General features: G+C 40.5%; 3 protein-coding genes across 5 annotated transcripts; all 3 read right to left on the reverse strand.

Annotated features, from left to right (window-relative positions):
- Positions 1–71: 71 nt before the first annotated feature.
- mkrn4 (makorin, ring finger protein, 4) lies at positions 72–4,306 on the reverse strand. 2 transcript variants are annotated; one of them, XM_053316860.1, is made up of 8 exons: positions 3,414–3,789; positions 2,180–2,308; positions 1,825–2,078; positions 1,656–1,744; positions 1,288–1,538; positions 1,081–1,188; positions 688–787; positions 72–600 (listed from the first exon to the last, which is right to left on the reverse strand). In XM_053316860.1, the coding sequence occupies exons 1-8, from the start codon at positions 3,503–3,505 to the stop codon at positions 454–456; spliced, it is 1,170 nt and encodes a 389-aa protein (XP_053172835.1). In that variant the 5' UTR covers positions 3,506–3,789; the 3' UTR covers positions 72–453. The 2 variants fall into 2 exon arrangements, with proteins under 2 accessions (XP_053172835.1, XP_053172836.1); XM_053316861.1 differs by lacking the exon at positions 3,414–3,789 and adding an exon at positions 4,197–4,306 and having other exon boundaries at positions 74–600.
- On the reverse strand, positions 4,061–11,415 carry ppardb (peroxisome proliferator-activated receptor delta b). The gene is made up of 8 exons (XM_053316856.1): positions 11,067–11,415; positions 8,161–8,559; positions 7,891–8,042; positions 7,666–7,804; positions 7,049–7,251; positions 6,479–6,685; positions 6,135–6,378; positions 4,061–6,043 (listed from the first exon to the last, which is right to left on the reverse strand). Exons 2-8 carry the CDS (start codon positions 8,498–8,500, stop codon positions 5,796–5,798), a joined length of 1,533 nt encoding a protein of 510 aa, XP_053172831.1. The 5' UTR covers positions 8,501–8,559; positions 11,067–11,415; the 3' UTR covers positions 4,061–5,795.
- Positions 11,416–14,114: 2,699 nt separating this feature from the next.
- Positions 14,115–23,482, reverse strand: LOC128357248 (differentially expressed in FDCP 6 homolog). Of its 2 annotated transcripts, XM_053317551.1 has the most exons (12): positions 23,334–23,482; positions 20,813–20,953; positions 20,520–20,705; positions 19,381–19,608; positions 19,070–19,216; positions 17,669–17,731; positions 17,420–17,528; positions 17,026–17,324; positions 16,771–16,937; positions 16,127–16,325; positions 15,642–15,732; positions 14,115–15,071 (listed from the first exon to the last, which is right to left on the reverse strand). In XM_053317551.1, the coding sequence occupies exons 1-12, from the start codon at positions 23,427–23,429 to the stop codon at positions 14,875–14,877; spliced, it is 1,923 nt and encodes a 640-aa protein (XP_053173526.1). In that variant the 5' UTR covers positions 23,430–23,482; the 3' UTR covers positions 14,115–14,874. The 2 variants fall into 2 exon arrangements, with proteins under 2 accessions (XP_053173526.1, XP_053173527.1); XM_053317552.1 differs by lacking the exon at positions 17,669–17,731 and having other exon boundaries at positions 14,116–15,071.
- Positions 23,483–26,711: the final 3,229 nt, after the last annotated feature.

The raw sequence follows: 26,711 nt of genomic DNA on the forward strand, positions 1-26,711 counted from the left end.
ATGTTTGAAGCAATGTGGGCGTGGGAGGGTAAAATAAACCCCAACATGACTATCACAGATTGAGCACAATATAGTAAGGAGGTAGAAATGAAAGATTAGTCATATCTGGGTTTCATAAATCTAGATCAGGGACAAAAAACAACCATGTGCTGTGGATAGCTCAGTGTACATGTTCGTAACTAGCAGGCGATTTCACATATTAGATGCCCTCTGGTTGAAGGAGTGCTGGTTAGTGAAATTACCTGCTGCAGTCTAATGAACACGTCACACTGGGCCTTCCATGACGCATGGTTGATGTCCCTGATCTTGAGCACGGCTACTCAAAAAGTTCTCAATACTGATCCAAGGAGGACAGGCACGTCAAAACATGGCCATGTGTTCTTCTGGGGCTGATGATTTTAATGAAATACCCATTAAAGAGGGGTCAGGCCCTGCCGAAAAGAGTGAAAAAGCTCAGAAACCGTACTCTTCAGTGAGGTAAAAAGGAAAGTCAAAATCATCATCGTTGTTGTCATCATCGTCACCGCTGAGAAGGGTCATGGCTATGAAAAAATTTAGCAGATCTACACCATCGTAGTCATCTTCATCTTCAGTATGATACTGTCAAGCAAGAGACACATGTAAGGGAAAATATACACATTATCTCACACACATCCAATACTGTTGAGAACTTCTAGTAATACTCACAGGAAATGACCTGCGACGTGCAGTTTTATCATGGCGGTAAAGGCACTCTGTTTTGAAGGGACAGCATCTGTATCGTGTATAGTAACTGCAGCTTTTCTTACTAGAAGAGACAAGACGGGGGGGTCAGTTACGTGTGCATTTCTCAAACCAGTCACAAGAATTCAGCATGACTTGATTTTGTTTTGCATCTAATTAAACTTCAAGCTCCCAATTTGCAATGCTTTGACATATATCCAGTACAAGATACAGCCAAACATGTATATCACAACTTCATTTTTTGGACTTCATTGTTTGTATACGCAGCACCTGAAGAATACACAATTGTGGTTCCACATGTGTTGTACAGAAATTCCTAGCTCAGGCTACTGAAGAAGACTGAATGTGACCCCATACCTGAATTTGTCTTTGAAGGCAGCAATTACGTTTTCCTTTGCTTGTCCTTCAACCCAGTACTTGTTGGGCACATAAAAGGCAGACCTCACTCGGCACTGTGGGCAGCTCCTGATGGATAAACATTAAAACAGTGATGACAAGTCAGATGCTTTACGGTGTAAAGTCAGATGCTGTTTAAAAGTTTCAATTATATACACTGAAACCTACTTTACGACATCAGGCCCAAGGTCTTTCGTTTTCCTCCAGGTCCTGATGCAGTGTAAACAGAAGGAGTGACTGCAGTTTGGCAAGATACCAAATACCTGGTGTCTTGAATCTGGTTTTTCATACACCTTGTCCATGCATATGCCACAGGTCATATTTTTACTCTGGAGGAAGGCCTCAATTTCCCCCACTATCCCTTGAGTAGTAGAGGCTGCAGCCGCACCAACATCTTCTGTCTCATTGGAAGAGGTCTCCTGGGCCCAAAAACTTTGCAATCAGCAAAAATCTCCTCGGTTCAACATAGTTTAATCTACTATTATGCCCTGTAAAATTATCGCATCTAAAATTAATCAGCCAAATTAGATGCAAACCTGCTCATTTCTTCCATCATATGCACCTGCTTGAGCCGCTCCTGAGATCTGGACCGACTCCCAAGAAGCGGTTAAATAAGTGCCATTGTCTACAAAGAAAAAGGTACGTTCAGTGAAATTAAAGAAATGCAGACCAAAGTCCGTTTCATCCATCAAAAACATGCAATACCTTGTGATTGTTCTTCCGCAATACCTGCTGCCAGGCGCCCAGTGTTGTATTGAGGATTTGAGACATTAACAACAGAGTGACTGTGTGACATGCTGCGCTCCCACCTCGACATCACCTCGGCCTGCAGAAGAGCAGGCTCTGACCCTCTTCTATCTGGCGGAGCTGTGGCCACGCTGGAAGTGGAAACTGTAGGTACTGAAGCTCTCCTACCTGCATAAGCTGCATCACCTTCTGGCTGAAGGACATGGATAAACCTAGCAGTGGAAAATATTGAATGCACTCATGAAATGTGTATGCAGGTCATCTTTTATTTCATTACATACAACTGAAGGAAAAACAAAAGTAAGTAACTTACTTGCAGTCATCGCCATACCAGCATAAACCTTTCTGAAAATATCTACATATTTGGGATGATGATCTAACAGGCCATTCATGTCGATAATTACACCTTGGACCCAATCTGCAAGATCCATTTATGAAACGCCTGCAAATGAAAAGGGGGGTAATGTTGATTATGAGTTATGTTGTATTCTTTTCTTTTTTTTTAAATCTTTTGGTGCAATCCAAGACAAGTCACAGGTCTTTATTAGCAAACTGTTAATCAAGTCTTTGAGGTCTCTGAGGCTGGCCAATTTAAATAACAGGATTTGAACATTTTTCAATGCCCATTTGTCATTTGTGTGTAAATGTTCAATGTTCAATGGAATAAAGTGTGAGGCAATGCAAAGTCTGTCTCTTCTATGCCTGCTAAAAAATTGTCAAAACTCTTTTACCTTCAAGTCAAGACTTTGGGGGTGAAATAAGGCAACACTCAGTACTAAAGTCAAATATGAAGTCCCGTCTGATTTAGGTCAGAATCTCGAGTCATGAGGAAATACCAATACGTTAGGAGACAGCAAAAAGAGTTGACCTAGGGGCTAAAAAAACCCCCACAAGCACGTAGTTTCCTGTGTGGACGGTCGGTTCTTATAGTGTGAGCACGTATGGAGATGAAAGCTGAGGACGTAGCCAGCTGTTGGTGGCCTGCCGATTGAAAAACAAACAAACTGCCGGCCGTTGTTATTCCAACCGCATAGCAACAATGTCAGACTTGTTCACTTCCCATGTCGCTAAGTTAGAGTGATGTTTAGCAGTAAAAACGGGTGAATTGCTAGTCAATTGTTGTAACTTGTCCTACAAAGACGGGAGCTTGTTTACGCGCTGTCGGAAATCACTGCTGCAAAAAGTTACTAACTTAGCCACTTAACGTTAGCTAAGTTAGCCGGGTCTAGAACTGTTGAATGTTTCAATTAACGGGGATATATGTTCAGCCATTGTCCTTAGTTGATAAACATCCACCCATCTAAAAATCACATGACTCCTGCCTCGCTTGACCACACTTTTTCCCCATAAACGACAAAAACATCACATTAAAACCATTATTTTTGTCAAAACTTAAAAGTTTTTGAACAGTAAAAACAGCCATTTTCCGCCGTAACGCCCGCATACAAACGCAGCACAGCGGATTTTGAAAGTAGCACAAACTGTCGGGTGATATCTCTCATTATCAGACAATGGTAACCTTCCTACACTTTCCCACTGTCGCTTACCTACAAATACCTCCACTACGGCCAGTTGAGAATCGCTCCATCTCCGAGCCCATCCTCCATGTGTTTTGAGCATGCCGCCAGTCTCCCTCCATCCCACTAGCTATCTAAATAGTTGACAGCCGTTCCTCTTCAGCAATTAACCTAGCAACCAACCAATAGAAACGTGACGATGACGTTTGGACGTCACGTATTCCAATTTATCCATAACTCAAATTATCTGAACTCTCTCAAAGTTCAATTGATGGTAGTGGACATGTATATCCGAAACATATACACTCACTGACCACTTCATTAGCTACACCTGTGCAATCTAATTCTGAGGTTGTACCATGTGGTGGTGGTGTACTGGGGTGAATTTTATTGAATGGTGTTCCTAATATTTTGCCCCTCTCATGGAGTGGATAAACTATTTGGAAAACCATTCAATATGTGAACCCTAATACATCACCAACACCCACTGTGACCTCCATAACACAGTAGAATTATCACCTTCCTCATAATGTCAACAAAAACTGAAAATATATAAACTTCATAAATGTAGAATTTAGAGTTGTGTATTTGTTTGCATTATATTGCACAGATGTACTTAATGAGGTGGCCGGTGAGTGTATCTGTCCCATATTAAAAAATTGAGAAAAATCAGTGGGTAATATTTCTAATAAAAGTTTATAAGCGAGATGTATCTTAACTAGAGCTGCATATGGTTACATTTGACTAAAAGGACGAAATTCTTTCAAGTCATATAACATTTTTTGAGAACAAATATGTCAATCCATCACTTACATAGGCATAGAGGTAGCTTACATCAACTTTTTGGTGCACTTTCATGTTTTATCCACACCCCCTTTACTTGCTTGGCACACTGCACATCAGCCAATGATATCAATTTTGTACCAATAGCAGGAATTAAGGCAAAAAAAAAAAAAAAGTCAAGAGATTAGATGAGACAGTGGAATATTGTCACAGATCATACATTAGAGGTAGATAGGGATCAAGACAGAGTAAGAGCACAAGAGGAGGATTTCCAGGAAACCTCTGAAAGCAGGCCATAGTAAGGCTATTACAGTTGTGGGTCTCCTAACAAGACAAATCAGAATGTACACAAAAAACAATAAGACTGTGGTAATATTGAGGGTGAGTACAGAAAAGACTTATTTTATCAGATTCTAGATATTGATTTCTAATCATCTCCCAATAATGATATCATGGTATGTTGGTTTTAGGTAGAAACCTGCTAAGGCATGAAATCCAAATTCCTCATCATCAAGGAAAAGTTTGTTGGTAGGCTTGATGATATATTTGGTACAACTTAAAACTAAACAGGCAGGCATGTAATAAGAAAGAAAACATATACTTAATACATAAAACACGGTGATAATTCATGTTTTGCCCTTACAAATATGATCAACAATTACAAATAATTAGTGACATAATTACAAAGAGTAAACTAAGAAAAACTTTAAAATGGCAAGTTCATGAACATTTGCATGTCAAAAGAAGAAGGAAAAACAGGAAAAACATGCTGTCCCTTGTACTTCAGTGGGTCAGGTGTTTATAGTGTCAGCTTCAGAAACAAAACCTGTGCAGCATAGTCCATTAGTTACCAATCAGGTAGATGGCTTTAAGACAAAACCTATATAACTTGGATCTCCACATTTATTGACAAATGGAAATGGTATTGCACAGACAGCTGCATTGAGAGAGCTCTACACTGCTGGAGCCAGCCCAGTTTGTGTTCTTTAAACCAAATGGCAAAGATAGAGGTCACTGGTGATGATGATGATGATGATAATGATGTAAACAAAAACCAATTTGTGCATCTTCAGCTTTACCAAAAAGTTAGAGAACAATCACTCTACCAAAAGACATTGGCAATTTTAAGAAATTCTTGTACAGTACAAACTGATGGCTCTTTTCTGTTTGAACAATGCCATTGGTGTAAGAACATGAAATGCTTTCCCTTTACAGCAAAACACAGAGCCGAGGCAAGTGAGGAGAAGCTCTCTCTAGACGCTGCTCTGGGGTCAGCTTTGCTATTAGGATGAAATAGGAGCAGCCTCGGTAAGAAAACAGATCATTCTCACTGTTAAGTGACCGTTGTGGGAAACTAGGACTTGCAGCAAATGATTCCAGATGCTCATTGCACGCACGCACACATACACACTCCCATACACACAGACACACATTGCTGTGCTGAAGGTAATGCTGACGCTGAGAAGACTTTGCTGATTGTGTTAGCCCTACGATGTGACTTTGCCTCATCTGCACGTTAAAAATCCATGCCCGTACATGGAACAGTGCTTGTACTGAATGCAGTGTATTATTATAAACGTATATTCAGTCTGTAACAGTATTGCTAGAAGCAGTCTGTGCTGGAGACTACTAATACATGTCTTTGTAGATCTCCTGTAGTAGAGGGTGGAGCGAGGTCTCCGACTCAGTCTTTTTGATCTTTTGGACAAGCTGAGCGTTCTCAGTAACCAGCTGACGGAGGTCAGCCATCTTCTGCAGCAGCTTGGGGAAGAGGTAGACAGAGTCAGAGTGGTTTGCTTGGAGGTGGAGGTCCAACGCCTGAAGGATGTTGTCCTGACTCTGCTCCACCTGCTTCACGTTCATTAGCCCAGGACGATCTGAAGGAACGGGAAGGCGCTTGTTATGAGTCACAGTTTACACTGAGCAAACATAACATCAAGCAAAAAACAGAAAAGCATTCAGTCTCACCTCCACAGAGAATAATGGCGGCAACAAACAGGGCCAGGTCACTGTCATCCAGCTCCAGAGCATTGAACTTGACGGCAAACTCAAACTTGGGCTCCATGATCTCACTGAAAGGCTTTCTTAAGCTGCGCAGGAACTCCCTGGTAACAAAGCCTTTACCATTGGCTACCAAAAGTCCATCTTTGTTCATGAGAGAGGGCAGCATGGCAAAAATAGCCTCATGCACACCATACTTCAGCAAAGTCACCTGCAGGAAACAACCAAGACAGTTATACACAAGTTATTTCCTACACAGACGCATACAAAGCATCTGACTGTGCAGCACACTGAGGGAGACAACCACTTACCTGGTCATTAAGGAAGAGGTCCACAAACCCTGGAATGCACTTGGCGAACTCAGTGAGCTCTCGCACAGTCTCCACCGTAGTGCACTGGCAGCGGTAGAACACATGGACCCCAATCTCCTTGGTCAGGGGTGCACCAGGAAGTAACTGGCTCCATACCAAACCACTTTCTGCCTTCCAGAGTGTGTCTACATCGTAGATCACAAATGGCTAAATGGAGGACAAGAATCCAATTGTAACTTTTAATACTAGAATATACCTGCTATAATATTTTTGAAGGGAAATATATGAGTACTAGAATAAAACTCTGTACTTTGTGCTGCTCTTGCATCTTTTTAAGTGAGGCTGGCATGTACAATATAATATGCTTTAACTTGTAAGCAAGTGTCAGACAATAGATATAAAGACATTCCTGTGACCTCATGATGATCATGCCTTAAAATGAGATGCTAAGTAAATAGAAATATATGCAGTAAGATCATATGCACAGAGATACTGAGAGTTACATGTATTCATATATTTGTAAAATCAGGCAGCCCGGCTCAGATGAGCTGTCTTATATCTGGAATGTACCGAGGTGCTGCTGGTTTTGCCCGTTAGGATGCTGCGGGCCCTTTTCTTGGTCATACTGAGGTTTTTCTGGTAGGCTGTGTTGACTTGTTTGGCCAAGGTCTTCAGGTCTGAGCCACCCGGTTTGCCGTGGTTCAGTTCTTCTGCGAGCAGGCCTGCCACCAGCTTCTTCCGCTCCGCCTCAGGCATACGTCCATATCGGATAGCTGAGAAAAACACACATGCTGGTTTTTATTTTTATTGGTTATTCCAGGAGTGAATCGCTTTGTCAGTACCACAGCTGGGTTCTGATACCTGGTTTTGTTTTTGGAACAGGTTCCAAGTTAGAAAAATACCAAAGTGTTGATGACCTTGATGATACCTAAAAAACTGAGAAATTATAAGTGAAAATTACTTTTTCTTAACTCCCCCTAACACCAAATTATGTAAAAAGGTTCCAATGGAGATTAGAAAGGATTTTAAATAAATTAGTTGTTTTTTTTAAACTCAGGTCAGATTCAATAAAACTCTACCCCCCACCCTCTTTAGTAAAATACCTTTTCATTCGAGTCATAATTGTCTGGCATGGCGTGTTTACTGTTAAATTATTACTGTATTTGCTCAAATGTTTTTCCCCTCACCATCATGGGACATTCCCAAAGACAGGCACTTCTGGAAGCGACAATATTGGCACTTGTTACGATTCTTCTTCTGAATCTTGCAGGAACGCTCACAGCGCTCATATTCCAGTTTCATCCGCACAGTTCGCCGAAAAAAGCCCTGAGTGGGAAACAGTGCAACAGGTTCAGCAACTCTGATTAACTGCCATTAACCACTTTAATATCTTTAGAAAGACATTGCGTTACCTTGCAACCCTCGCACGCATGCACGCCATAGTGGAAGCCTGAAGCCTTGTCCCCACAGACCTTACACTCCACACTGATCCCAGCCCCTGTGCTTTCTTCTCGGCCAAGACGTAGCTGCTCCGACAGCGAAGGAGACGAGGTTTGCGACAGGTCTTAATAAAGAAATGCATGAAGGGTAAGGTGTAAAGTAAGGTTCAAGAATTATCCATCATCTAAATGGCATCAGTTTTCCAGAAAGCATGAGATGGGAATTTGAAGTAAAAGTCTCACCTGTGTAGCTGGAGGCTGCACTGCTGTTCTGTCTGCTGTGATCGTTCTCCTCTGGATCCTGACTCTCTTTCTCTCTTTTCTTCTGGTCCCCTTTCAGGCCTTTAGAAGCAGGCACTACCTCCTTGTCCTCCTTGTCCTCCTCATTCTCGCTTTCTCTGGCTTTCAAGTCTTGCACGTCAGTCAGCTCTGACACACTTCTCCCCCCGCAGCTGTCTGAACCTGCGGACTCTCTCTCTGGCGTCGTCCACCTAACATCAGCTGTGTCCTGGGGGGACTTGGGCTCGCAGTAGCCGTTTACCCTGTTGTGTTGCTCTTCAGCAGATTTCTGAAACCCTTCCATGGTTCCTGTTGAAGCTGACTCAGCGGCTCCCCTCTTGTCACGTTGCCGGCATAGCTCCACTAGTTAAGAAAGAAATTAGTTTCAAATAAGCAACATTAAATTACCTCACACAGAGCAAGAATGAACACTAGGTCAGAGTAAACTCCCCTCTAAATCCCACATTTCATACTAGCTTGCTAATAGACCATAATGCCAGTTAACAGTCTGCAACCACACTGAGAGTAAAGCTCATCAGAGCATGTAGCAGGTTCAGGTCTTGATAGGCTTCTATCAACTGAAGTTTGTTTATTTAGTTGTCCAAAGTCAGTGCAGTTTTTGTTTGAAGGCCCGTTCACACCTACTTTGTTTGGTCTGGACTTTTGAACTTTTCAGTTTGATCTGAACCAAAATTCCACATGTGAAACCTCCCCCAAACCACAGTCCGCACCACACAGTCGAACCTTGGTCCAATGAAAAGAGGTAGTATTCAGTCCAGATCAAACTACTGAACCATAGTTCTATTCATTTCAAGTGTGAAAATAATGTTTGGATGGTTTGGACTTTCAGACGAAATTACAGGAAGTTCCGTCTCTTGTCAGAACTGGCAAAAGGTAAAATGAGCCGCAGTAGAACATGGTGAGAAGAGAACAAGTTTTTAATTCAAATATGGTCGGACAACATTATAAAAAGTCAACTAGAAAGAACTCGTACAACGAGACACTCTCTAGGTATTTTTGGAGAGGATATGAGAGTGTGGGAAAGCTACGGCACCTCAAGATAAAGTAATACAATGTGGCAATGAAATTAATCTGTTTCGATAATTTTTCTCCAGTAATTCAAACTGCTGTGAACCGCCATATTGACAACATGCCAACATCAGATGCATGCTGTTTACAAACCAATCACTGTCAAGTATAGGGACACGAAGACCATGTAGGGGATGACAAAAGGATGTAGGTATGTAATTTTAAGTTCTTTAGTGCATTCCCATAATTGCAACGTGTAACTGAATCTAACTGCATCAAATATAGAGTGGAACAAAAACAGGAACCTAGGTTTGGACTTTCAGGTGTGAAAAAGCGCAGAGCAGCCAGAGAATGTCCTTGATAGTAATAGGCTTATGACATGATTTACATGTTGCTCTGTGTGTAGCAGTGCATGGATTACCCACCAGGCAAGCAGAAAAGACAAGCAGGGCCCTCGGACCTGACTGAACACCTCACTTTTACATGAAGACAAACTTTTAAAGTTAGTCACTAGTAATTGTGGCTGATTTGGATAAAACCATCAATCACAGCATATGTCATCTTATATCCTGATATCAATATGTTATAGCTAAAATGAAACACTGTTAACTGGTAAAAAATTAGTAGTTAGTTATTTCTTTTTTTGGCTATTACAGCAAATGTAATGCCTGACTGATCAAGGCACACACACACATTAATGCAAACACATATAAAATTGCAATATTGACATTCAACAGTCTGACTCATTGATTTTGAACATTGTCCAATCTCGCCTATTCATAAACCCAGAGATGTGAAAGGCACAGAAGGCACAGTTACCACAGCATACACAGTGCTTCTAAATCTCTGAAAGACATTTTTTAACATCTCAAGGTATGCAACATATCACTTTTTCGGCCACTCTTTCTTCCTAATGTACTATCAGAATACATGAGGCTTACATTCATAATTAAAAACCAACCTGGACACATCTCTATCAACATACTGGGCTCACTACGCAAGATCCCTGAGGCAACCACAGTTTTCATTAATGAACATTTCAGTCTGTTCTCTGCTATCTTAAAAAGTAAACTTTGTCTCTACTGCAGCTTGGAGACATCTGTATTATTGTTTGCCCCAGTTTCATGGTAGGGTGCACGGTGTACTTGGAGGGTGTTTTAAGGGGACAGGGTGCATGCACTGTGTACACACTGAGCAGTGTTGATCGCTGGTGGGGGGGGCGGTGGGGAAGGTGGTGGTGGCGGTGGTGGGGGGGTTGGGCTTGGGGATGGGGGTTACATTTTTGCCCCGAGGCCCCCTAGTGGATTAATCCGTCCGTGTGTGTGTAGCTGTGTGCTGAAACACTGTCTACTTATGTGAGATTAATAACCTGTTAACAATAAACACAGCCATTAAATTTCTACTTTAAGCGCTACGACATCGTAACTTTGTTAGTTTTCATGACATTTCTGACATAAAACGGAGAGATGAGAAGTGTTGGGACTTGTCCAGCAGACAACCTGTCATACTGGTTCTCGGATATATCTGCTAACATTAGTGTGAATTGTCTGAGTCAATGACAGGCTGTAACTGGATACACGCATTAGAGAAGCGAGAGGACAGCTTAGTTAAAGGCACAGCTACAGTTGAAACTTTTTCCTCTTTTAAAAAAAAAAAGCTGAAGTGGAAACAGTAAGCAGACATGAAGCTGTCAGCAGGCCGCCGGAGAGTGTCGGCACGGCTTGCTAACCTAGCTAGTTAGCTCCTAACCTTGAGTGTTGACTACCACTAGCTGTTAGCTGACCCACATTCCCATCTGTGCCTTTAAATAACGTTAGCAGGCGTTTGCCAAGTTAGCTTACCTCTCCCAATAGTGCTGCTGGTCCAGGAGACTTTTGTTTTTACGCTACCACCAAACAGTGCCCAGGCAGGCTGAAAACAAGGCAGCAGTCCCGAGTCTGGTCCGGGAGCGAGCGGGGCTGATGCTGACAAGTAGTTTGAAGTCACCAGCAGGAGCTGCTAACGTCAGACTGCTAACATAAACTTAGACTGATCCAGGCCTTCATGTAGCAACCGAGCTGACATACCGAGGAGCTCAAGACACAAGAAAAAACAGTTTGGACACTTTTGTTGGCTACCATATCACATGGAGATAAGCGTAGTTAACAGATAATCCCTCCCCGACTGTCTCCTTGTTGTTCCTAGCTTTGCTTTGCTTTGCTTTGCTTTACCTCTCTCTCTCTCTCTCTCTCTCTCTCTCTCTCTCCCTCTCCCTCCCTCCCTCCCTCGTCACATGCCAGGACACAGCGCGCCCCCCCCCCTGCACACAACAGCCGTTTGAAGATCACTAAAATGTGCTGTTGTTTCTGTAATCTGTGTCCATGTGTAGTTACATTTTCTTCTGATGCTAAAATTCTTTAGACGACGTAAAGAAATGTGGCATTGACCATATGTGCAGGAATAGAAAGAAAACCTACACTGGATTGAAAGCCTTTTGACACAAATCTGTGGTGATTTTTTTGGGTTATATGAAGTTAACCTGACTTGTCTAGATAGATAGATAGATAGATAGAGATACTTTATTGATATAGGTATACAGCAGCTGCATACCATACGCACAATAAAATGATGTAATACACAATACAAATTAGCCTGAAACAATAAAAATAAAAGTTAGTCTGTAATATATGTAACAATGAAAAATATCTTTTAATAGTAGACTAATCATTGGCCTGTACAATAAAAAATTTGCCTGAAAATATGACTGCGCTAAACACATAAACTAAAGACTTGAACTATGAGATCCTGTACATATGAAGATTGTTGATGCAGTAGATGAATAATGCCACATTGCAAAACAATGAATAATGAGAGCAAATAAAGTGACTAAACCATAAACAGAGTGATTGACTGTAAATAAGGTGCTGAGGTGACTATGACAGTAATTAACGTAATAGAAAAGCAGAGCATCAGGCTCAACTTCAGTACTCAACTTCCCCCCTCCCCCGTTAGGAAGAGATGAGGACCCTACTGGCTCTGGGGACAAAGTCTGTCCGTTGAGCAGCTCTGTGACCTGCAACCTGCCACTGAACTTACTCCTCTGCTTCATTATGGTGGTATGCAGTGGGTAACTTTTATTGTACAGTTTGGTCCTGGTCCTTCTCTCTACCACCGTCATCAGAAAGTCCAGCTTCATACCAACCACGGAGCCCCTGTGGTTGGTATGAAGCTCCTTGACCAGTCTGACCAGCGGCATAGCGTTTCTCTTCTTAATGCTCTCTCTCCAACACAAGATAACACTGACAACCACCACAACCAAGAGGACCCCAGCCTCTTCAGGAAACAGAAATGGCTCTGCCTTTTCCTGTATAGAGTGTCCATATTCTCTGGCCATACTTAAATGTTCTGACCTCCACATCAGCCACCTCAATGGACACTGGTTGTGAGAATGTCTCAAAGCTTTGAAAGACCACCACCATCCCTTTTGGAGTTGATCAAACAATAGAGTCATCCTGTCCACTTGTAATTATAATGATCTGACTATAACTACCAAAATTGAAAGAAAAGTAAGACAGGTAACTTCAATAAAGCTGTGGATGATCTAAGAGACAAGACAAGAAGGGCTTTTTACACCATCAGAAGGAGCATCAAATTGGACATATCAGTTAAAATCTACCACAATTCTGTAAATCTATTCTCTTCCTCTAACAGAAAACTCAAAATAGTGCATGCAGAGCAGTATTAGGATTAGGATTAAAATTCAAAAGAGCACATTTGATTACATTTTATAATCACCCAAAATAAATTGACCCCGAGATGCCAGACAGAAACCCCATTAGACTAAACCAAATTATAAGAAACAAAAACAAAAGCGGAAAAATATTTGACACATTGGAAAGAATCAACCAAAAACCAGAGGCAGACCACCTGACCACTGTGATTGATCCAAAATTTAGGAAATCCACCATGTACAGACTCGATTTGCACAGCCTCGCCCAGGAGAGAGGTCGTTACAGGAAGACCTGGCACCCAAGAGAAGACAGGCTGTGCACCCACTGCACAAAGCAGGAGGCGGAAACCCAGCTACACTTTTTAACCACCTGCCAACTGCACCAAGACATCAGAGACACATACTAACCACAGACTACACAAGACATTTACATATTTGCTGGGCAAAATACAGTAATGTGTAATACTGTTAAAACATGTTGTTTAAGACCCATGAATATCTGACCAAAATATAGTGCCAATCCATTATGGAGTAACAATTGTAGAGTAAACATTGTTGGTGGTTCCAGAGGAAAAGTCAGATGATCACCAGAGTTGCTAGAAATTATTGTCTGGGGAAGTTTAAAACCTGCTGCAAATTTCATGGCAGTCCGTCAAAAAGCTGTCAATATATATTTTTTTACAGTCTGGACCAAAATGGTGGACTGAAAAATGATGATGATTGATTGAACTGTCCCGCTGCTTGTTATTTATAACTTTGAAATCTGATTTATATTAATTATTGTAAAGAGAGAGTCATGTCATATTTTCTCTTAAAAATATTAAAAGACCAAAACAAGAAAGTAATTCTAAAAAAGTACAAAGAGCACAATAAGACTTTTTTACATAACAATTCTGGATGATTAAAAAATAAATAAATCACTCCAACCGACATGTAGTTTGCTCCGCTGTCAGGTGATGTCTCTGTTCACTCGTATGAGCCAAAGGTTTCATCAGTGAGAGGCGTCAGATTAGTCAGTGATGACACATTTAAACTCTGAGCAATTGAGGTAGACTCAAATTTAAAGTAAAGAGGATGTGCTGCTTGCGAAATCAGCAGTGTGGGCTTCAATTTCTTCCATTGTGTGGTCCCTATAATCAAAATGTCACGGTTGTTTTATAACTAATTTATTGTATTTGTTTTAGCTCTTCATTTTGTAATTGACATTTTATTAAAAGTGAAGATTACAATCTCAATGAATTGCTTGTTTCACATATTATAACAAAAATGCAGGTAAAGTTCTGGTTAAGGCATCAATTCACTCTTTTTATTTACAATAATGTTAACTAGCAGTAGAAACAGGAAGTTTAATGAGAGTTTCTCTCTCTCACTGCCTTCGCCTCTGCCTCTCTTTCCTGTTTATCAGGAGTTACACTATATGACCGACATTGCATTGAACTCTTAATACTGAACCAACTTTTTACATCAAAAAGTCAAAACACCACTCACCACCAAAAAATACATATATAAAATTCAAACATTATCAGTGTATATACCAGAGCTAAACACGAGCTTCTTTCCTGTGTGTATGAATTAGCTTTTAAACATTATAACTAACTTTGCACTTGCAGGATGATGCTTACATTTAATTTTCTATACACTGAGGTATCATTTCAGCAGGCCTCACACAGGCAGCAGTCAAAGCATTAGTTGAGCAGTAAATAATGCAAATGCATATTCTCATTAAATTGTTTTAAAACTGTTGCTGTCTGTGAAATGAGGTCAGTAAATCCAACATTTAATGAAAGTTGTAGTACTGTAAGTTCAGTTTAACCTTAGATGTCCCACTGTTTCATACTGTTCACATATTTCAATTGTCACAGTTGTCTCCTGCCCTTCCTGTCAGAAAACCCCACAGCGGCACCATACGTGATTACACAGCCTCAGTGATTGATGTTTTTTTAGGGGATGTCCATGTCCCCGTTTGAGGCATGGGAGTGACGTTTCTCTAAATCAGATCCAGGTCTCCTATCAACATTTTCTTTGCTCTCCTCGTCCTGATCCTCAGATCCTGATCTCCTCCTAAGACGCAGCCCGGGGTCTCTTTGTGTTGGGATCTGGAAAGATGAGTATGAGCTTCCCAACGATGGTCGTTTCTCTAGAAACAGGGACAGTAACAATAGAATACGTCAGAAAATGAAGTGAATGTTTACAGAAGACAAATTAAATCATATTGGGTCTGAAACACTGGTTTGGACATGATGCTGAAATAGAGAATGAATATGGTGGTAAAAAAAGATATAAAGATGTTTCAGCAAGTATATCTACACAGGGTGGTATGAAATATGAGTACCATCTATTTTGTCTGCCAAATTAGAAGAGACAGTCTGCAGAATATTTCAAGATCAGATCTCTGATCCAAGAGCATGGAGTCATGCTAGTCTTTACTAGAAGTAATATTAAATGTTAACCCTAACCACAGTGCCAGCATTCAAGTGGCATTCATCCTACAGTATAAATAGGGCTATGACTCATATAACATGAATCTTTATTAACGCCTCTCACATATGAGTTGACTTCTTTGTAATTGAGGTGACTTCTTTGTTTTACTTCTTTGTCAGACAATAGATCTTTCTCACAGCAGGAAAAGTACAGGTGTTACTGATTAACATTAATAATGGCTGATGTCACGTCATGTGCAATCTCATCATGCAAATGGAAAACATACCGCCAGGTCCGATTGGTCGCATCAGTCTGTTCATCTGGACATTCCAGTGTTTGACGTTGGTGCTCGCTTGCCGCAGTTTCCTCTGGGCAGCCTGTCAGACAAAAAGTCATTCAAACTTAAAGCAATGAAGAAATAAACTACTGTAGCACTGTAAATTAGTACAATTTATTAATCAATTCATTTAATCTGAGGAATACTTTTAAATACAAGTTACAAAGTTCTGTCACACATTGCCAGTTATACTGTCTACAAAAGACCCATTTCCTAATAGAGATACTATAATTATATGAACTGCATGAAATGAATCATAGTTTTAAGGAAGGTGAATGATGGTGATGCTTTCAGTTTCATGTTTTATGCAGGCATCACACTGGATCCCCAACAAGCAAGACATAGAGAGATTGATGACTAGGATCCAGTGAAACTGATATTGTTTTCTTATGTAACAGTGACACCAGTGAAGCCTTTTGTTTTTTGGTTCTTACCACGACATCCTGGTCAACCCTGTGCCGGTTGGCACGGACCTCCTCCAGCTGCCTCTGTGCCTCATCCAGGGACCGGGACTTGGACTCCATTTCCTGTTTCAGCTCCTGTTTCTCCCTCTCTGTCTTCAGGATGTACTCCTCCTGCTCCTCCTGCAGGGCCATCAAGGCCTTCATTTTCTCTTCTTCCTCTGCCAGTAACCTGGATACAACACAGATGATAAAAAAATAACATTTTTAATGAAATGTATGAAAAGCTTTTTAAAAAGATCAGGAGGTTGCATCATGTTTCAGAGGGAGTAAAGATGTGCAGTGCCAGGTGCAAGGTGTTTGTAGATGTGTGTGACCAATGCATCAGAAGTTTTAACTTTACTGGCTGAGGCTGAGCACACAAAGAGCGACACAATAGATGTGACTGATGGCAGCATTAAACAACTTCCTCTACTGGCAGCTCAACTTCCTCGGGAACATAATGCAACATGAAGTCCTTTCAACAGCTGAGCTAAATATGTGCTGTCAGCACAGAGAAGCGCCTTCGCGGTTAAAGCCCGTCTAACGCTGCTTGTACGCTCTCAATCTAATCAACTGACTCCTTATCGCACGGTGAAAGTGTTTCTTTGATCATATGTTAACATATATCATTTTACCGTGCTTGATCATAACGGAAGGTCTCCTCATCCAGCCTGGCTTTGATCTCCAGCTGCAGTGCCTCCTCCAGACGCTTCTGCATCTCCTCCAGCTCAAGGATCCTCTTCCTCTGCTTCTCTGCCTCCTCCTCTTTCAGAGCCATCTCTGCCTGCATGCTGACTCGAGCCTTAACACATACAGCAAGAAGCAAACAAATGAACGCTCACATCTTTCTGCTACTGAACTTTCTCTTCCTGTTTTGCCTTCATCCTCACCTCCTCAGCCTCACGAAGCTGGACCTCCAGGGCCTGCTGGAGCTGCTCATGCTGCTGACGCCTCTTCTGCTCATCCTGCTCCAAGAGGGCCTGGGCCTGCTTCTGCGCCTCCTTAAGGAGCTCGAGCTCGGCCAGCTTACGTTCCCGCTCCTCCTGCAGCGCCCGTAGCCTCTGCAACTCCTCCTCCTTGGACTGTTGTCTCTTCTCCCGGTGCTCCCGTTGTTCACGCCGCTTCAGCTTCAGATCTTTGTGGAGAGACGTTTTCCCCTCCACGTGCAGCCTGATAGCCGTCTGGATGGCTGTGGAGAGAGGAGTGATGATGTTGTATGTCTTCATATGAAGATTAAGCTTTTAATCAATGATCAATATCAGTGAATGTTAACCCCCTTCTGACCTGTAGTCCATTCTTGTCTCTGTTTGGTGTCTGAGGCACTCATCTCATAGGTCTTCGAGAGGGTTTTCAGACAAAACATGCACCTCTTCCCATCTCGGTCTGGCAGCACCTTTCCAACAAGACACATTTCAATGAATTAATATCCCACCATGCATATTATTTTTTCCTTTTTTTATGTTTTTTGTAAACAGTTTAAAAAAATAAAATAAAATAAACAGAGGTGAGGAGAAAAAAAATCTTTTAACTCACTGGAAATAGGACGTTTTTCATCCATTTTGAACGACCAAACAATATTTGATCATCGCCTACTTCCTATAATAAAGCATGATTTTAGAATGATTGCTTGTTTTCCTTTGGAGTAACACATGGTTCAATCTGTAGTGCTCTTGCGGAAAAACATGACAGATCTTGACCAGGTTGCTGTTTGTCAGTTCTCTGTGTGGCATTGATGGGCTAATAATTGACTTGTACTCATGTCAAAAGCCACCAAAACAGCCCTACTCTTAACTCTACTGATGCTCCAGAAATGATCTTTTATTAGTGTGTGATTTTTTTGCTGGATTTTAAAGAAGAAATCTTGAGTTCAGGACTGTTGAGCACTGTGAGATTTGTCAGGAAATCTGACTGTGAATGTGAAACAAAGCAACAGTCAAATTTCAATTTCATTTCATTTCTTATTTAATTTCAAATTTTAGTTATGGTATAAATTTGATGATATGATTCCTGACCTTTTGGACTGACACATTAATATTATTCTGTATGTATCTACTTTGGGACTGTATGAAAATGAGTAGGGATGTCATCTCATCAGAGAGCAACAGCATTTGTCACTATTTTACTGCACCTTCAATTCATTCTGCATCTCAACAGTAAGAAGAACAGAGATGCTTGTTTTTACCACTGTCAGTCTCAGATTCAGCTGTTTTTTAACAACAATTAAACCCTTGTGAGAGTTCAGTATGAGACTGTGGTTTGACACAATAACAAACAGACCAAGCATCAGGTAAAGAAAAATGCTTAATTTATCTGTATGGTCTTTTCCATAATGTTGTCAGACACATAGAATAACAATCTTTCCTATCTAAGGCACATTAAGTGGGCGTACATTGACAGGGTGCTATTGCCTCAAAGATTTACATTACAGTCTGTTTCGCAGCTGCCAAGTGAAGTGCTATCGCTCAATATTGGGCCAATTCCAAAAACGGTTGTCCCCATTAGACACACAAAAAAAGAGAAAATAGAGTTCAAGTTTAAATATACCAAAACTTCTGTTTAAAACATATTTTTTTGGTCTCAAACTATTATATCTTAATGTCCTAAAGAGGTAAAAATATCCAGCTAATCAGAAGAAAAACAGAAGATGAGGAAACTAAAAAAAAATTATCTGCTGCTGATCTTGTGACACTTTTAGATTTATACTGCAACACCTTTGGGGGAGTCCCCACCCTCCAGGTTGAGACCTGTTGGTTCAAAACAACTTTTATTTTTACTAATATGAACAAAAGAAAGCAAAGGATGTAACTGTAAAATGTATGATTGAACTATTATGGACATCCAGTATCCAGTATCCAGTATTAGTAAAAAATCAAAGTCACAGTTCTTTCAGTTCTTTTCTGTGTTTAGCTTTTTTTTATCACTTTGGCTGCTTACTTCTACACAGCAGTTCCCATCCAGAGGTATGTTGCCCTGGCAGTCTTTGCGGTCCTCCCCAGTGTAGTAGGACAAGTTGCTCGGTCTTAAAGTGAACCATCGTTCCTTCCAGTTTCTCCTCAGCTGGCCTTTCTTCCACAGATAGCCCTGCACACACCCCAAAACACACACACACACACACACACACACACACACACACACACACACACACACACACACACACACACACACACACGCATACTGTCACCAACACAAAGCACGGCTTGTCAAGCACCAAAACACACATTTCTGGTGGCAGATCGGCCTCCTACCTCTTTGAGGACATCACCCACTATCTCCCTGTATACTTCCTCTACAGCCATGCTGATTATGCCCTTTTCAATTCCTCTGGTTATCTTCCCCGAGTTCATCATCTCCAAAAAAACCCAAACAGTAATGCCGGTCTGTTGCACAGAGTCTTGGGAGAAGAAATCCTCTAATTCAACACAGTTAACCTCAATGCTCATAGCCATGCACATCTTCTTGAGCAGGTACTCCACCTGCAGAGGAACAGAAACCAAAAGTCTTGAGAATAATTCATTTAAATAATGGATATGTAGCTAGGATACAGTCAATATACATTTCACTTAAGTCAAGTACAAGTATTTTCAACTAAATTTAACTTTCACTTTGTAACTTTATTCTGAAGTTTTGTTTTCTTCTCTCCAGTGTGGAGCTTTTCACAGTGAATGGTTATTTAGCAGATAAGATCAGTTGTTATCTTTATATGTACACTTCACGTTGTAGCTTCCAGTTCCACTTTAGTAAATATTGTGACTTTTTATTTATGTTCACTTTTAATTAAACATGTTTTAGCAACAATATTTACGACACCACACATATCTTGGTCAGAGGTCAATATGTGAAGCACAAACCCAAAGTAAACCTGGATGTTTTCTTAAACTCAGCGTGGTAGAAACTAGGTCTTTCTCTTGCCAGCGGCTGTGTCAAATACATGACAGGAAACCAAAATGAGAGTGTGCAAGTGAGAAACAAGCCCACATTGCTGCATGAAGAGAGCACAGTGTTCCATGATGGCAACAAAGAATGGTACAACGAGGTGTGTTCAGTGGTTGTAAATGATCCAACACCCTTTTCAGGTTCCACATTGCTGACTACGGTCGAATTATACTTGAGTACAAGCGCAGCATATCTTGAAACATCCATGTGGCTAAATTTAGAAACAAGTGTCACTATTATCACATGCAGCCATGGTTGACTATGGTTTCAAGATGTGTAAAATTATTTGCTTGTATAATCATACAGTAGATAATGCTTTAAATTACAAACATAGCCCCAAACTACAATAAGTGGCATATTATTGAAATACCAGACAACTTTGAGATTGTAACTATAATTAATGGCTTTGAAGAGATTTCTTTAATTCAACATATACTGGAGTTAGACTTACCTCGTCAGGGACCATAACTAAAGGGTACTTGTCCTCAGACAGAAAATTAAAAAGGCACCAAAGCCGAAAAGCATCTTTCTCAGGCAGAACAGTGCTGCTGGTTTTGTCTGTTTGGTAGTTTTTCTTTGCCGTAAGAGTCCAACAGAGCTCGTCTACGTTTTCCTTAATGAAAGAGCCCTCCACAACCTGCAACAACATAACACAGGAATTGAAACTAAAGAAACTCTGACAGCCTCCTTGTTTATCTGACATTTAATGAAACAAAATGAGCATATAGTTGTGTTTTTTATCACCTTATCCAGGATGTATTTGTTGAGGTAAGGCATGTAACCCTGACTGGAGACCGGGCCATCATCATCATCCCTGAAGTGCTCCTCCAAAGCAACTGGGTCATGTGGGATACTCAAGACTGTGCACAGGTTGTGGGACAATACCTGAAAAACCACAATGTAAGGAGAGAGAGAGAGATTTTTTTTAAAGAGGATGAACGCTTTAGCTAAAATTAAGTCACATACATCTAGTGGATGGTTCAGTTTGTTTGCAAGGATAATGCTGACTAATGAAAACGTGGGCCAACAAATTGAAGAAAACTGGAACTGATGTTTTGAATTTCTGCTTTGCTGCACGTTTCTAAAAAGACATTTCTTCGCACATCTGATAGTGTGATAAAACATAGAAGACAATGTGGTAAATGTGTAAAATACAGTTGTTAAAAATGGCAAACATTTTCAAATCTTAAACTGAAAGAAAAGTTAAGTACAGTGTAACTTCATTTGTACAGTACTTTTCATAGGGTCATAGGGTGCACCTCAAAGAACTCTACAGGTGACTGACAGACTAATAAGATTATATTACTAAACTATTGGTAACATACAGTGGCTGAATTTACAAAAAGGTAAGGTACTGACTTGTGGCCCCGCAACTAAAAGAGCCCCAAACAGCAAAAGGTTTATGATGATGTTCAGATATGAAAAATATTAAATGATGTTATTATTCTAACTCATTGTACTTCCAAATAAATTAGAAGAGCCCCCAAATCACTTAAAAAGTAACAACCTGATACTACTTATTTGCTGAGTACTTCTGTTTCTACTTTAGAGGGAAACTTTGTACCATTGCATTTACCTGACAGATAAATGTTACTGTCAAAAAAATAGCAATTAAAATATGATGCATTATTATTCATTAAACTATCTAGCATTATATAAAATCATTGGGATCAAAAGCTCCACCTTGAACAGATGTTAAATACATGTAAGTACATTGTGCTGATAATTCCTCTCTAATTTTCAGTGAAAATTTGAATGCAGGACTTTGACTCTTTGACTCTGTCCAGAGTTAATAATTTTACTGTTCATAGTTAATAGTTTTACTTTTACCAAATATAAGTTCTGAGTACATCTTCTACCACTGCCAATATCAACATTTCTACTTAGAGAAAGGGTGAAAAGTAAAGCAAGATGTTTGCCTTGGGCCCCAGAATCATTAACTCCAGCCCTGGTAACATATTCTGTGTCCATAGCTTTCAAAGTAGGGTCCAGAGACCCCCAGGGATCCTTGAAGAGGTTCCACGGTGTCCCCAGCAAAATGTGGAATAATATATGTTTACATTAATTCATCTACAAGTAATAATGACATAATATATGATTACTTTGGTCATGGGTTTCATACAGTTTCTGTAATAAAACATCCAAAAGCAAAAATCTTATCAGATGGGGGTCCATGGTCAATTTGTGTCAGTTTAAGGGTCCTTGACTTCAAAATAGTTTGAGGACCACTGTTCTATGTAATCAGTGCCCATTGCTACTACTAGCAGTACTACTGATGTCAAAAAGGGCAAAAACAGGCTCTTGCTTTTACAATCATAAACTTGTTCAACTAAGAGAGTACAGCGTCTTGAGATATCCGATGCATGTTATCAGAAAATGAGTGTCTGAGTGTTGAGCCATAACCACATCCTGTCTCCAGCGAACTGAAACACCATGCAAACTGCTTGTTTCTGTGCATGTCAAGAAATGTGGTGCCTGTAAGAAGGCCGTGTGCATGTGGGGGATAAGCCTGGTCATGAGGCTGACTCAATATGAGCCAGGAGTGGCAGGCAGCATATCGCAGGAACGTGGAGGTGGCTGGAATGGAGTCTGATCCACACCAAGACCAAGTGACATAACGATGAGATCAACAAAAATACAGTGGCCTTCATTGAATCGCTGTTGCAAGAGACAACAATCCCAACATGTTTCCACTTTGTCCTCGCTCTCACTGTAACAATGTTCTTTTGACGCACACAGGCCCATGTTGTGACCATACTCTATTCAACAGGCTGCTCTCTGGTCAGGTCCAGTGCCAGAGGACCCTTTGCACTACAAGCTGGTACACCGAGGCCCTGTTTAACACACACAGCTTGGAGATGAGGGCTCCCATTCATATATACACTGAGAGCAAACTGTTACTCCTGTGCTCTTGTCAGACAGAGGTACATATTGTGCCCTCGTTCAGTCCTCGCAACATGGTGAACAAATTTGTCCCTTTTTGAACAGCTTGTTGTTTAAAAAGATGTTTCACACAGGAAATATAGAGGATGATATCAGCTTTTAGTACACCTTATTTCCTCAAACAATGAATCAAATATTACACAGACTGAACAACAAACTCATTTTTGACATTTCAGTTTGATGAGAATTTCAAATATTTCTATCTTCCTCTGAGCAAACCCACGTGATGGAGTGTGCAATGAGGTAGGAAATGAAGCAGTAGAGGAAGAAAGTGGGTGAGTTTTAAAATCGTTATCTTCCAGGTAGAAGACCCTTCACTCACCTTGAGCTGAGACTTGGACACCTTGCCACTCTTCTCCAGATCCAGGGCTGTGAAACCGTACCAGATGGACTTCAGCAACTCAGAGCGCAGGTCCATGTCTGCAGCAGTGTTACTTTCTGGTTTCCTCCTCTGCGTCTCTTCTTCTTCCCTCTGCTGTTGACACCGGGCCCCTGGGTGACAGGCAGACACCCACACTGTGCTGCTGCTGCTGTCAAGTACACTTTACCAGGCCGCTGGCAGTGACACCTGCTGGACGTCCACAGTCATCGAGTAGAGAGGGAGGGTCTGAATGCTGCTTTGTTCTGATCCTGACGTATAAAGAACCTTTAAAAAAGAAAAAAGAAAAAGTAGCAATACTTAATTTAAAAAAATAGTGCTGAGTACATTTTAGTACAACTGTATACTATTATATTATTATTATTATTATTATTATTATATTGTTGTATTATTATATCATTATACATTATTATTAAGAAGGGCTGCAACTAACAACAATTTTAAAATAAATGAATGTTGATTATTTTATTATTTTATTGATTTATAAAATACCATATATTTAATTATCAAAAATATATATACTTGTCATTTGTTTGTTTTTGTCTATGTTATTGTCAAGAGATAGATACATTATTTATCTATCTCTTATCTTTTTCATATTATTGATTGATTGATATTTGTTAGAATGGTGCTATTTAAAATTCTATAACGTTTAATTGATTAATCGATTGATGGATTAATTGATTCAGTCTCTACTTGCAGAAGGAGGAGGAGGAGGAGGAGGAGGAGGCTGCACACAGTCACGTGGTAAAACAACTTTCGCGTCGTTACCATGGAGCTGTTTGTGAAAATCCGTTTCCCATTGGTTGACGATATTGTCATGACCAAAGTGTGCGCTTTCATTGGTTTATACGGCTTCCTATTGCGACCAATGGCGAAGCGCGCTTTTTTTAACTGCAGTGAGTGCAGGAAGTTGACTGTCCACTTCAGTGTTTGAAGGGACATAACAAGTGATCTTTAAATTTACACTAAACGCCCGGAAAGCAACAAAAAAATTGGGATTCATCGTATCAGAAAGACTTCAGACTTTATCGGATGCTGGGAAAGAAGTAACAGAGACCCTTTTCCTGTTTTAAAAGTATGTAAAGTGTGTAATAAAAGTCAGTGTGTGCGTAACAGTACGTAGCATGTGCTAAGTATAAATTGCCTTTCTGCTCAGATTTAAGCTAACTTCTCTTTGTAATGTTTGATAGTCAATACGGTGGTTTGAGCCGTGTGCAAACTTAGCTACTATCAGAAATGTGCTCCATTGATTAGACTAATAAGTGTAGTTATTTTATAGTGCCATTAATAATGTTTTTTTAACTTCAGAGCAGTTGCTAAAGCTTTGAAAGAAGTAGTACCATGATGTTTTTGCATGTTTTATGTATTGTGTCTGTCCTTAGACTCAGTTTGCTATTAGTCTGTAACTTCTACTGTTTCATGTGTGCTTGCTGACATGTAATTTGTGCCATTTGTTGCTCCTCTAGTCGTTCTCCACACCTTCACCTCCTGTTGTCATCATTATGCACTCCTCACAAGTCCTTCGTCAGCAAAGTCACAACAAAATCCACAGTGACTTGCAAAGGTAAGCCAGTTTATGAAGAATCAGACATACTTTTGACTTTCTGTTTGCCTGTAGTACCTTTTTGATATGGACAGAAATGTGTTTGTTGAACTTTGAATGTTCTTTTACTTTTGTAATATTTATTGATTTCTTTTTAGACCTAGTAGTTCCTGATTTAGATTTTTAAAAGGTATTCTATTTCACTGACTGGCTGCTTGTGTGCTGTTTCTCAAAGTAAGGTATTAAAACTAAAAAGCTAATTTTGGTATATTGGTACAGAAATTCAGATGTCAGCACATGTATCTGAAACATTTAAACAACACCTTACTCTAGTTGCATCTCTGACTGGTTGTCTCTACACAGAATAAAGAATGAACATAACAAAATGCCGGCGGACCCAAAGCCTCTCAAACATGCGTCTGCTACACGCAAAAAAGATGTTGAGAACCAAGATCCAGGAAGCTCGGAAACAGGTAGGAAGACACCTGTGCGGCTGGGTGTAAGCAGGCTTCCAGTGCTAGCAAAGGCCCATCGTCTTCAGACTCCCTCTGACTTTACTCAGACCCACTGCAGTTGGGAGGACAAACCCCTGGCTGTGAGTAACCCCTTCCCATCCTGTAGATTTACATGTTATCTATTTAATCTGATGATTCTTGTGTCCTTAACACTTTATCGTTTTACAACAGGGGAAAGCTAAGACGAAAAAGTCATGCACCAGGCCTGTACCTTTCAACTTTTCTCAGCCCAAGAACTCAAGAATGCCCACCGAAGCTCCACAGCCCCTAATGGCTTCACAATCAAGGCTTAAGGCTCATGCTGTCCAACCTGGAAACAATCCTTGTGTAAAAACCCCAAACAAAAATGCAAAACTTTCCAAACATCCAGCTCTTTTAAACAGTAATGGGGATGCAACCAAAGGGGCAGGGAAGTCTCATGGAAAGGTGACAGAAAAATCCCACCTGTCAGGCCAGTCTGGGCCTTCAAACACATTTAAGACTAATAATGCTATGCATCAGAACAGCGCTGCTCTGTCTGCACAGGCTGCTATTAGTGCAGAGGCCTGTTTGGATAACTTGAACCTGCTCAGTCTCAAAGATCCATCCAAGACATCCCATTTTAGCCAGAACAATTCAAAAGGTCCATCAGGTAAGTTAATTGAGTTTTTTTTGTCATTACAGAGAATATTTGTATAATATCCCTTTTACCTTGCAGAATAAATGTGTACATTTGCATCTGTGTAGATACTTTGGTCATATTTCGCAGTATATTGACCACACACTCATTTTCAACATGGCTTTTAACTTTAGTTTTCTTAGTTTTTTACCTACACTACCTGGATATTAATCATCCTTAAAACTGCTGCAACAACTGCATTCCTCCATAGAGATGGCTGATTGTCACCTGTACAGCAACACAACTGTAGCTTATTAGGAATTATATAGCTAGAATTATTAGGATTTTCATGATTTTTCTTATTTGACAACATAGCTCATATATTTGTTGATGTGAATAGTAGATCAGTGTTTCTGATTTTGTTTGTATTTCAGACAAAGGTGAGAAGTTCCAGCCTGACCATGCTGCTCTGCTCAGTGTCCTCCTGAATGAGGGAGTAAGTGCTACAGGCGGGGCCCTGAAACTTCCCTGTCCATAATAATATCATAGTCGTTAGCTGCATTATTTTTGCTATAAATGTTAAGATTACTTTTTCTGATATAATCTTTTCGCAGCCCCAACGAGTCTCTGTCATGAAGAGTCGTCAGAAGGCTGAATCTACT

The sequence above is a fragment of the Scomber japonicus genome, chromosome 4, assembly GCF_027409825.1.
Source record: "Scomber japonicus isolate fScoJap1 chromosome 4, fScoJap1.pri, whole genome shotgun sequence".
Taxonomy (NCBI): Eukaryota; Metazoa; Chordata; class Actinopteri; order Scombriformes; family Scombridae; genus Scomber; species Scomber japonicus.